The sequence below is a fragment of the Scyliorhinus canicula genome, chromosome 7 (assembly GCF_902713615.1).
Source record: "Scyliorhinus canicula chromosome 7, sScyCan1.1, whole genome shotgun sequence".
In the NCBI taxonomy this organism is placed as follows: Eukaryota; Metazoa; Chordata; class Chondrichthyes; order Carcharhiniformes; family Scyliorhinidae; genus Scyliorhinus; species Scyliorhinus canicula.
Window position 1 is genome coordinate 199,112,423 of NC_052152.1, and position 12,612 is coordinate 199,125,034.

The window sequence follows — 12,612 nt, forward strand, 5'->3', positions numbered from 1 at the left end:
AAACAAGAATTGTTTTTGTTTTTAAATGTTTCATGATGAGAGCCAATAAAAATTTAGAGCAGGTATTTATGTTCCTTGATCCTCACTAGCATTTTGTGTCTTTTCAAATCTTCCTTCAGGCAGATGTGAGGTGGCATGGCCCATCAGTTAGGGTGAGAGAGTAATAGAGGTATTCTGGCACAGAAGGAGGCCATTTTATTTGTCAAGTCATGCCTACGGTTTGTAGACAAATCCATTTCCTGTAACCCTGAAAGCTTATATTGCCCAAGGGCCCATCCAATTTCGATTTGAAATCATTCATCATCTCCATATCCACCCATGTAGAATGTGACTGCAATTTTCAAACTCTTCCCGCCAGTGGGATCATCCGGTCCTGTCAATGGCAACACCCCCCTGCCCACCACCACCAATGACCCCAGCAGCAGAGGGTATGAGGTATACAAAACCCAATGGGCGGGATTCTCCATTGCCTGACGCCAATATCGTAATTGGCGATCGGGAAGGGAATTGACTCTGATGCTCAAATCAGAGCTGCTGCCGGTTTGACATGGTCAGCCATGCTCCGCCCCCCCGTACGAAATGGCATAATCGCGTCATAGGCAGGCCCTACTGCATGCTCCGCCCCCGATGGGCCGAGTTCCCGACCTTGCGGGACACGTGTGGTCTCAGCAGTCGGGAACCTGGCATGGCGGCTGCAGACTGTCTCCAGCGCCGTCACACTCGGCCAGGAATCCATGCCGCTGGCCAGGGGATTTCCGCGAGGTCCAGTGGGACTGGTGGGGGGGTGGCCAGGGGATGGCCTGTTGGGTCGCGGATCGGGTCTGCCTACAGCCGGCACCATGTTGTACTGCGTGACCGCTGCAGTTCTTTACCGTGAGATTAGGTGGCCAGGGACCATGCCATTTTCCGGTCGTTTTTGGCGTGGGAGCCGATAGTTTCACCAGGCGCCGCTGCTAGCCCCCTCACCGGTCCCAGAATCGGTGAGGGGCGGCGCTGATTTTTCGGTTGTAGAACTCCCGCAAATTCTCAGTTCGAGCCGGCACTTAACCGCTGAAATGGAGAATCCAGCTCCATGTACATCAGCGGGACTGGAAGGTTCCACTGCCAGCTAATGATAGGCCGCCTCTCCAACTGGAAAATGCACCCCGGGGGTAGGGTGGGGGGTGGAAATCAGTTCCGGGCCATTGCCACTCATGGCGTAAAAGACTTTGTCTTCACATCCTGCATCAATCGCCGAAAACATTAAATCTGGGTTGCCTAGTTCATTGCACCATCAGCTAATGGGAACAGCTGGCCTTTGTCTACCATATCCAAACCTGCCAGAATCGTGTGCACCTCTATCAAATCTGCCCTCAATCCCAAGGGGAACAACCCTAACTTTTTCACTCTAACCTGGAGGCTAAAATTCCCCAATTTGCCAAATCTCCTTTGCAACCTCTCAAGGATGCACGCTTCCTTAGTTTGGTGATTAGATCTGGATGTAACAGCCTAACCAGAGCTTTACAAACATCCAGCATAACGTTCCTTTTGTGCCCAATGCCTTTATTTATAAAGCCCAAGATTCCATATGCTTTGCTGATCGCTCTGTCAATATGCCCTGCCATCTTCAAAAGATTTAATGCACATGATCCTCGAGGTCTCTCTCTCGCTGCACACTCTTTAGCACTGATCATTTGAGTCTATATTGCCTCTCCCTAAATATATCACCTTCCACTTCTCTGTGTTAAACTCCATCTGTCACCTGTCTGCCCAATCTGATGGTCTATTGATGTCCTGTTGTAATTGTTTGGTATTATCCTCACTGTCAGTTATACAGTTTAGTATAATTGGAAAATTTTGAAATTTCCATTCTGAAAAACAACCATTCAACATGTATCTCTACTTTCTTTCCTTTGTTATATTACGGTTAGTGACCAACAACCTTTTGTTTATAACAGCCAAAAATTTGAAATCCCAGTTATCCACTGGTAAAAGAAAGCTTTAGGATTCCAGAATTTTAAATAAACAGAATAAACTTCACTTCACAACGTCAGAAAAATAAAACAATTTACAATATCTATCTTATTCTCCAACATCAGAATAAATATGAGCTAAATATGAATTAGCAGGCAAACTATGATCAAGCATCACATTGCGCATTAAATGGCAAATGTAATCAAGAGAGATCCCAAGGATTTCTCAGCAACCTACCTAGATGTCAATGACCACTGTTACTCTCAAAATCTCATTAGCTCTGTCTTCCTCATGAGGGGTTTTCAACTGAAGATCTATTCTCTGAATTCCCTCAACAGCCACCCTGACTAGGACTGCCTCAATGACTTCTCACCTCCCAATGGTTCAACTTATCCCAAAATTGTGTTCATTGGATTCCTGAGACGGCACTCCAGCATCTGATTACCGGCACAATTTTAATTCTTTATCAGACAGCTAACTTCTGAGCTACTAATGCCCCTAGATATTACCGAGCTCCAATCATTCCAACTGCACCAAGCCACAGCAGCTCCCAGGGCTTCATCTAACCCCTAACCCTCTCAGTATCATGGCGCCATGATCTTCCGCCACCTTGTCAGTTCCGCAGGACTTCCTCTGAACCCTAATTGCACGGAGGTATCAAATAGCTCCTTGGACTTCTCCTGAGCCACAACTATGCAAGGCCAGTTAACAGCAAGACTTTTTCCTGCCTGGAGCCTCTTCGTCTACTCCCAGTAAACACACCAATAAATTGAAACCAGAGAATCTTCTTCAGCTCCATCCACCTCTCTGACAACATCGTCTTTTAGGATTGATTGAATGCTTTGAAACTAATAAAGCTGTAACTCCCAAAACAAAACATCTCTCTGGACTGGATTTTGGCAACCAGTGAAACCATTAAGTCTCCACCATTTTAGCTAGCCAACTAATTGCATTTATCCCATTATCTACAGTTAAACATCAATATTTCCAAATGTAAAAATTATCTCTTAAATATTAATGCGAACCATGAACTAGATATTGATCTCACCATAGGCCAATTATTTTAACCAAACTGACATTAACACTCCTATTCCATGAACCTCAATTTTGTTAAACCAGCCTTTTATGTGATACTTTTACAAGCCTTTTCTTAAAATCCATATGGACAACTTTCTTGGTTTCCCTTCATCGACCATCTTTGTTATTTCTTCAAAACTTCGATCTGATTAGTCAACCATTTTACAAATTCATGCTGGCTTTCCTTCATTAACTCAAACCTGTCTAAGTGCCAGTTGTTTTTTCCTTTAATATATTTGTTTCTAAAACTTTATCCACCACCGATGTTAAACCAAGTGGCCGGCAGTTAATACACTCTTTCATGAAGAAGAGTGTCACATTTGCTACTCTCCAATCGTCTGGTACCTCCCCTATCTCTAGGGTAGATTGAAAGATCATGGAAAGTCCTTATGTTATCTCCACTCTGCCTTTCTTTTACAATCTGGGATGCAAGCCATCTGGCCCTGGTGACTTATCAACTCTAACCTGAACCAGGCTTTCCAGTACATCCTTTCAATCTATTTGCAATTCATCCATTATCTCTAACATCTTCACTTTTGCTGATAGTTTAGCGATTTTCTTCCCCCTCGTAAATATGAATATATATTTTTCTTGAAATTTAAAGTACTCAATTATTTTTTCCAATTAAGGGGCAATTTAGTGTGACCAATTCACCTAACCTGCAGATATGGGGAGAATGTGCAAACTCCACACGGACAGTGACCCAGGGCCAGGATCAAGCCCGGGTCCTCGACGCTGTAGGCAGCAGTGCTAACCACTATGCCACTGCACCGCCCGTAAATATGAATACAATGTACTCGTTTGGTATTCTGGCCTTGCCCTGCACATCTAAATATACATCATCCTTTGTCCCTTATTTGCTCTGATCACAATTATTCTGAAAAACAGGGAACAGGGTGCATTTCTAACTAACTCACATCACCAATATTTCCTCTCAGGGAAAACATCATTTCTGTTGGCTCTGGCCATCAGGAAGTTATTATAGAACTGGTGCGGTCTCGTCCAATGGTCTTAGTTGTGGTTCAATGGGTAGTACTCTCTTTTTTTAATTTAGAGTACCCAATAATTTTTTCCAATTTAGGGGCAATTTAGTATGGCCAATCCACCTAGCCTGCACATATTTGCGCTGTGGCCGGTGGTACCCATGCAGACACAGGGAGAATGTTCAAACTCCACACAGATAGTGACCCGGGGCCGGGATCGAACCTGGATCCTCAGTGCCATAGGTAGCAGTGCTAATGACTGCGCCTCCATGCCGCGCCAATGGGTAGTACTCTCGCCTCTGTCTCTGAATGTTATGGGTTCAAGGCCTACTTCTGTAATGTGAGCAGTCTGGCACTTTTCTGGATTGAATCATTCAAAATATTTCAACATCTGGTTCTGCTTATTTAGGTTGTTTCTTTGAACTACGGAATGAAGGGGAAAAATCCCATTGACGAGGCCTGGTTTTATCGCAAGGACTTTCCCGACCAGGACCCCCCCTACCAGGCAGTCCAAATTGAGAAAGGCCAGGTAAATGCAACATGTAAAGCAACACAATCCTACTTTTTTAAATTTAGAGTACCGAATTCTTTTTTTCCAATTAAGGGGCAATTTAGCGTTGCCAATCCACCTACCCTGCACATCTTTGGTTTGGTGAGGTGAGACCCACACAAACACTTGGAGAATGTTCAAACGCCACACGGACAGTGACCTGGGGCCGGAATAAAAGCCGGGTCCTCAGCGCCGAGAGACAGCAGTGCTAACCTCTGCCCCACCGTGCCGCCCATAAAAATATATAACTACTTTCAGGAATAAATCTTCTTTTAATTTTTCCAAGTAAGGGGCAATTTGGCATAGCCAATCCACCCAGCCTGCATATCTTTGGGTTGTGGGGGCGAAAACCACGCAGGCACAGGGAGAATGTGCAAACTCCACCCGGACAGTGACCCAGAGCCGGGATTGAACCTGGGACCTCGGCGGCATGAAGCAGCAGTGCTAACTCACCGTGCACCGCTAACGCAATCCTATTTTTAAGAAGCTTTAAAATCTTTCTGCCATCGGGGTAGTGGCTGACTCCTAGTGCTGCTGGGGAGCAGCCATTTTGAGGATGTTCCTCTTCTTGATTTGCTCCTCAGCAGCCTCTGCTTCTTGAGGCGTTATGTGGCTTCACAAATCAGAAAGTTAACAAATTGTTAATTTAATAAGGAAATAGAGATTCCCAACCGAGTAATACAAAGAACATAGATTTATTCACAATACGATATGTACACGACCCAGAAAACCACCGGGTTCCAATCCGGTCAGTGCCTCACTGGCTGACCTTCAATGCAATGGTTTTTTTAAAGTATTTTATTAAAACTTTTAGCATTTTATAAAAGAAAAGACAAAAATATTACACCGCTAAATACAATAAATCCTGCACCAACACCGCCCCCCCACCTTAACAGTGGACGGCAACTAGTTCACTGAAATGCAAAATAAATAAACCTCATCTCTTATGGAACCCTCATCTGCCCCCCTTAGGGCCAATTTCATCTTCTCAAGATGTAAGAACTCCATTAGATTCCCCTAGCCATGCCGAGGCACAAGGTGGAGAAGCTGACCTCCACCCCAACAGAACTCACCTGCCAGCAATCAACGAGGTGTAGGCTAAAACATCTGCCCCTGCTCCCGTTTGCAATTCCGGCAGTTCCGACACCCCGAATGTGGTCCCCATGGCACCCGGCTGCAAATCCACATGCAGGATCGTCTACATAGTGCTGAAAAACCCCCAAAATTTCTCCAACTTCGGGCAGGACCAGAACATGTGCACAATTGGCCGGGCCCATCCCACTGTTCACAAGTATCCTCTGCCCTCTCAAACAGCCGGCTCATCCTTGACTTTGTCAAATGCGCCCGATGCACCACCTTCAACTGATCAACCACAGTCTCACGCACAAGGTTGAGGCATTCATGCTCCACAGGACCTCACATCACAGTCCCTCCTCCAGTGCCATCTCCAGCTCCTCCTCATGCTTGGCCTTAACCTCCTTCATAGGCACCTTATCCGTCTCCAAAATCCTCCCATAAATCGCTGAGATGACCCCACCTCCAGCCTTATGCAATGGTTACTAGAGATCCCCCGCCCCTCGTGGGGAGCTAGTTCTGCGAGGATCATAGGGAAAATAATCATTCACACCCTGTAGGTCCCAGACAATTAACAATTTCCTCCCCCCCTCAAAGTCTGTTTGAGGAATCTCACGAGGAGGCAAACTCCGCGTGCGAATGTAATCAAAATGCCGTTTCATCAGTTGTCCCCGGACTCAGACCTGTTAAGAGAGCCAACAAGCACCTTCATTGAAGTTACGAACGAACAGCACGTCATCAGGAGAGGTTGACGGTGAACTGCGAATCTTGGTTACGGTGATGTCCGGGAGATTCAATCTCAGCCTGGTGTTCATTGAGCCAGAAGTCTGTTTCCTTAGCCCCTGTTTAACCATCTGCACGGCTCTCTCTGACAAGCTATTCAATGTTGGATGGTAGAGGGCAGTGCGGACGTGGAGAACCCCGTTTATCTTCACAAATGCAGCAAACTCTTTGCTCGTGAAAGAGGCCCCATTATCCGTTAGGAGCACCTCAGGGATTTCATTGGTGGAAAAAGAAGTGCGCAGTTGCACAACAGTCGCCCGGGAGGTAATTGTTGCCATCCTGTGGACTTCTCGCTACTTGAAGTGGGCACCCACCCGGATGGGAAAATCCCACCTCGGAATGGACCGGCGAAATTGGTGTGTATGCGAGCCAAAGGGCGCCCCGGCCACTCCCAAGGGTGTAGGGAAGCCACCGTGGGAAGCTTTTGGTGCTCTTGGCCTATTGAGCACTGTCGGGCCAACGTCTCGATATCTGTGTCCAAACCAGCCACCAGACATACCATCTCGCCAGCATCTTCATTTTGGACACTCTGGGGTGCCCGTTGTGAAAGTCGTTCAACACGACTGCCTGTCCCTTTGCCAGAACAAAGACCCTCATGCCCCACAGGAGGATACCATCTTCCACTGTTAACTCCGAGAACTTGGAAGAGAAAGTCCCCTGATAGCTGAAGATGCTGGCCACCGTATCGCACCAGTCGCCGCACTTTGGGAAGTACGGGGTCGATTTGTGTCCAGTCATGAATACACAATGCAGTGACGGGCAAGGAGTCCATAAAATTTAGGACAGCGACCCCTTCGTCCGCCGTAGGGGGGTTTGTGAATTCGGCCTGCAAAGGGTGAGGGCTCAACGCATCAGCATTCGCAGTCTGGGTCCTTGGATGGTGCTCGAAAGAGTATTCGTAAGCAGCCAATAACAAGTCCCATCGCTGAATCCTCGCGGACACAATTGGCGGAATTGCATTGTCTTCACGGAAGAGGCTCATCAACGGATTATGATCCATGACAATAAAAAAATGGCGCCATAGACGTACTAATGAAATCACTTTACACCAAACATGACCACCAGATCTTCTTTTTCAATTTGGCCATATTTTCAATCAGCCGCAGGCCAGCGTCTGGGAGGCAAAGGAGATCGGACGTTCACGGCCACAGTTCATCCGATGAGACAGGGCTGCCACAGTTTCATACAGCAATGCATTGCACATAATGTACAATGGTTTTGAAGGGTTGAAATGCGCCAAAACCTCCGAAGAGGACTAACATCATTTCACTTTCTTAAACACCTCACCCTGGGCCTTGTTCCATTCCCAAGGCTGTGCTTCTCAAGGAGCAAGTGAAGAGTGGCCAGGACCGTTGCAAAATTAAGAATGAATCAGCCATAGCAATTGAATCAGTTCAAGAAAAGAGCAAAGCTCTGTGACATCTCAAGGGGCTGGGGCTATCTTGATGGCTCGCATTTTCTCAGCGTCCAGGTGCAGGCTGTCTTGGTCAACCCAATACCCCAACAGCCAACTTATTTCGTGTGAAAAACACTCTCCGGCGCCTCGAAATTCTGTAAATGCCTCTGGTCTGTGCTCCCTGTGAATAGCCGTTGTCTAAGTAAACCGCAGTGTGCAGTAACCTGCATAGGATGTTTTCCATGATGCGCTGGATGATTGCGCACACTGAGGATACTCCAAACGGAAGCTGGGTGTACTCGCAGAGTTCCTTGTGTATATTGATCGTGACGCACTTACATGATGATTTATCAGGATTTCCAGCTGTAAATAACCGGTGCTCATATCCAATTTTGCAAATTTGCAGCCACCGGCCAATGTAGCACATAGATCTTCGATGTACGATAAAGGGCAATGGTCTAACCTTGAAGTCACGTTCACCGTCAGCTTATAGTCTCTGTAGAGGCGGCTGTCTTATCCGGCTTCATTACGAGGACCACAGGTACCACCCAACTTGCGAAGCGCACAGGTCCAATGATGCCCAAACCTCTCCAAGCGATGAAGTTTGTTCTCTACTTTCTCCACTAAATAGTATGGAACTGGCTGGGCGCGATCCTAGTCCACCTGGATTTTGGCCAGGGCTACTTTATTGGTAACCGAGCCAAGCTGGAAAACCTCGGGGAACTTGTTCAGTACTGCACACAGACCGCAAGAACCCACTTGGAGGATATGTTCCCAATCCAACTACAGATGGTGTAGCCAATCGTGGCCCAACAGGCTAGGGCTGTTTCCGTGCACAACAATGAGGGGAAGGTGAACTGATTGGCGCCCATAAACTACCGGTATAAGGGTGGACCCCGCAATATTCAGACCCCTGGATAAGTGGCCAAATGAGTGCCTTGTCAGCCAAAGTCAAAGTGTGTCCACCCCTTTTTATCTGCGACACCAGAGAAAAGGCAGCTCCCGTATTCAACTCCATTTGGAGCATATGGCCATTCACCTATATCAAGACACAAATAAGGGCCACACGGGGCGCTGTCAAACAATTAAACTGCATCTCAGCCTTACCTTTGGCCTCTTCTGGTCATCCAGATGCAAAGCCCACCCACGGCTGACGTTAGCCTCGACCAGAGCGCCTGGAGCGCTGGCCTGCTGCTGCCTGCGAGTACGCCTAGACCGACAGCCACATGTCGCACAGGGGCCGGAATCCCCTTCAGCCAAGTCCGGGAATTAACCAAATCTTGATGGCTGGCTCTTTGCCCAGGGGCTGGAGTCGCTACAGCGGTCGGCCCTGGCCGTGGGGATACCACGTGAGGGTCAATGCCCCAAAACATTCACCTCCATTCGTTGTATTTGGTGGATGCCGTGTTCTGCGCTTTCTCAGGACAATGAGATCTGCAGTGCCTTTTGAACAGTCAGTGATTTTTCACCCAACCGTTTTTTATACGTTTTGACATTATTTATACCACAGACCAAACAATCACGAGCATATCGGATAAAGCAGTTCCATACTCTGAAAACTCGGCTATCTTCCGTAGCCACGATGTGAACGCGGTGGTGGACTCACCAGGGAACCTCTCTGCTGCATTAAACCGATATCTTTGGACAATCACAGAAGGGGTCAGGTTAAAGTGTTGTGCAACAAATGCCATGAGTTGGTCAAACGATTGTGAATCTGCCATCACCGGATACGCAAGATTCTGGATCACCTTGAACGTGTCCACTCCGCAGGCCTTCAACAATATGACCACCTGGCGCACGTTCTCCGTGAAGTTGGCCCGGAAGAAGTAACACATCCTTTCAGCATACCGGTTCCAGTCTTCAACACCAGCGTCAAATGTATCTAACCGCCCAGAGGCATAGCAAAACCATTTCTTCCAACTTGGGTTCATACAATCGTGGAGGTGGCTTCAGCCAAGCAGGTTGCAATATTGTCAGTGAACCAGTGTACTCCTCGTCGCCAGTTTATTAAGGAGTTCAAATCGAGCAAAACAAAGAACATAGATTTATTCACAATATGATATTTACACAGCCCGATAGATCTCTACCGGGTTCCAATCTGATTGGTGCCTTACTGGCCGACCTTTTATACAGAGGTTAATAGAGATCCCCCGCTCCTTGTGGGTGAGCTCATATTCTGCGAGGACCATGGAGAAGATAATAATTTCTGCCCCGTAGGTCCCGTGCGGGATATTACAGTTAATTCACTGTGATATTGTAGCTCACTCCATTGCACTAGAAAGATTACCTTTGTCAGTTTGTTAATATGCGAGAATATCAACTTTCTCTTTTATGAACCCAGGTCTCTCGGTTGCTGCCAGAGAGGTTTACAGAGCAGCTGATCCAGGTGTACTGCAAGAAGACCGATAAGCAGAGTGTGAAAGCAGCCAAGAGCCACTGTGATCAATGGTGCAACAACAGGAAATTCACTACACCCAAGGTGGGGGTGGAGACCACAATGCAATGTTGTATTTTTGGCGTTCTTTCCATGTTCATGTTGCATGTTCATGTCGTTACTATTGAATCTCACTGTAGTAGTTCAAGAGGTTGGTCTGTAATGGATTTGTCCACTATTTGCTCACTACCATGCAATACTTCTGTTATTGATCTGATCAGAGCTGAGAGTCAGCGGGTTATGTGTTCGAGTCTCACTCCAGATACTTGATGCTGATGTGAGTGTGTCGGATGACGTTAAACTGTGGCAGAAAAAATTATGCAAATGAAGGAAGCTCACTCAACAACAACAGTTCACATTTGTCCAGCAGCTTTAATATTGATAAACATCCCAAGGTTCTTTACAAGGAATATATGCAGAAAACAATAGACACCAAACCAAAGAATGGTTTCTTAAGATGGATGACCAAAAACTCTTCAGTGTTGTTTGAAGTGGGAGATGGTGAGGCAGGTGGGCTTGTACTTCAGATCATAGGACTAAAGTCACAGTTGCCAATGATGGAAAGGGTGTGGGCGTGGGTAGAAACAGGGATGCACAATGCATCGACAATTTTGTTATACATAGTCTGCAGAGGGAATCTTCTTCAACCGTCACTCAGTAGTTCAATACATCCATTATTATTTCAAGAGGAATTGACTGTTCCACTTGTAAAATTTTCAAAGTGTGTGGGAACAGAGTACATGGCAGTCAGTGAGGAGATGCTACGTTCTGCTTACGGCCAGCGGGAAAACCAATGAGGGCAGAGAATCGTGAGGGAGTCCCGAAGCGGCTTTTACACCGGCAGGATTTCCCCGCTCGATTGTCGCCACTCCCTGTCAATGATGTAATGGGGTGGCCACCATGAAAGGATGGTAACCTCATTATTATACATTTGCATATCATTAATGGGACCATCCTTTAAAACAGATATGAGGAATTTCTTCAGCCTGAGGGTGGTGAATTTGTGGAACTCTTTGCCACAAAAGGCTGTGGAGGCCAAATCACTGAGTGTCTTTAAGACAGAGATAGATAGGTTCTTGATTAATAAGGGGATCAGGGGTTATGGGGAGAATGCAGGAGAATGGGGATAAGAAAATATCAGCCATGATTGAATGGCGTAGACTCGATGGGCCGAGTGGCCTAATTCTGCTCCTATGTCTTATGGGTTGCGCGCTCTATTATATCGCCCCACATTGGGAATTCTGCCAACCATCTCCCCCCCCCCCCCCTCCCCCATATGATAGCACACTGGTGGGGTTTACAAAAGGTTTAGACCAATGCGGACGTGCCAAGGGGCACAGCTGGCAAGGAGAGTGCCAGCTTGGATGTTGTTCTCACAATGGGCAGCTGAATAAATTGTAAAATATTCAAAGACATTTTAAGGGGCAAGGGTAAAGAAGATGGTAATTATTCTCCCTTCTCAAGAACAGTTGTTGACAGTTCCACTTTCTTACCTATCTGCAGGGTGGCGACCACATCGCTCCCGGGCATGATTCCCAATGACAGGGAACGGTGCCAGTAACGTTTCCGATGCGAAAGAGGAGCCCAAGTTCCGTCCCTGTTGATAGTGGTCAGAGGCCCAAGAGGAAGCCTTCAAGTAGTGAAATTGGGAATGTCCTGTGATACACTGGGAGACCTGCAATGGCGTGATATCCTTTTGGGCACCTTTATTATTTCCCTTTCAATGCTTTTAGAGTAAAATACTGTAGAGAGCTCTGATTGTTTATTTTCTTTGTTTGTTTTCTCATTTAAAAATAAGAAAAGTACTATTTATGCAAATGAACCTACCTCTCTCTCTCTCTCTATATATATATATATATATGGTTCAGCGCTTGGCGAGGGAATTAGGCGAGTACTATGTGAAGGCCAGTGGTTCTCAACCTGTGTGCCGCGAAAAAAGATTCAAAATTCGTGTAATTGAGCCAAAACTAACCGTCGCCAAGGCCTCCCCGCGCATGCGCCTGCTGGGAAAGAGCCGCACATGCGTGGTGTCGATTGTTTACCCTTGCCAGGCCCAACCAGCCGAAGACAAAGGCCCCCAGGCGCCTGCGCAGAAAGCCAACATTCAAAAAGGGCGCCAAAAAGCCTTTGGCGAGGCGCGCCGGGGGGGGGGGGGGGGGGGGGGGGGAGGGAGGAGAGACAGGGAGAGGCGAAGAATAACAGGAGGTTAACACGAAGTCCCCCAATAAGGGCAGAGAAAATAGGAGGCGTGCTTGAAAGTCTTTTTTTTGCCCTGTGGAGGTTTTTGCGCAACAAGGTTGGGAACCACGGCTGTTGAACCCGTAATTGCTTAACGGTATATTCCTTCAGTTTATATCGCAGT

General features: G+C 46.9%; 1 protein-coding gene across 1 annotated transcript in view; it reads left to right on the top strand.

The window, feature by feature from the left end:
* LOC119969694 (deoxynucleoside triphosphate triphosphohydrolase SAMHD1-like) overlaps window positions 1–11,973 on the top strand; it is an 85,335-nt gene extending 73,362 nt beyond the window's left edge. The window contains exons 13-15 of the mRNA XM_038803684.1: window positions 4,423–4,542; window positions 10,158–10,295; window positions 11,754–11,973. Of these exons, the coding sequence (XP_038659612.1) occupies window positions 4,423–4,542; window positions 10,158–10,295; window positions 11,754–11,792 (297 nt within the window). The 3' untranslated portion in view covers window positions 11,793–11,973. The remainder of the gene's footprint in view (window positions 1–4,422; window positions 4,543–10,157; window positions 10,296–11,753) is intronic.
* The last annotated feature ends 639 nt before the right edge of the window (window positions 11,974–12,612 follow it).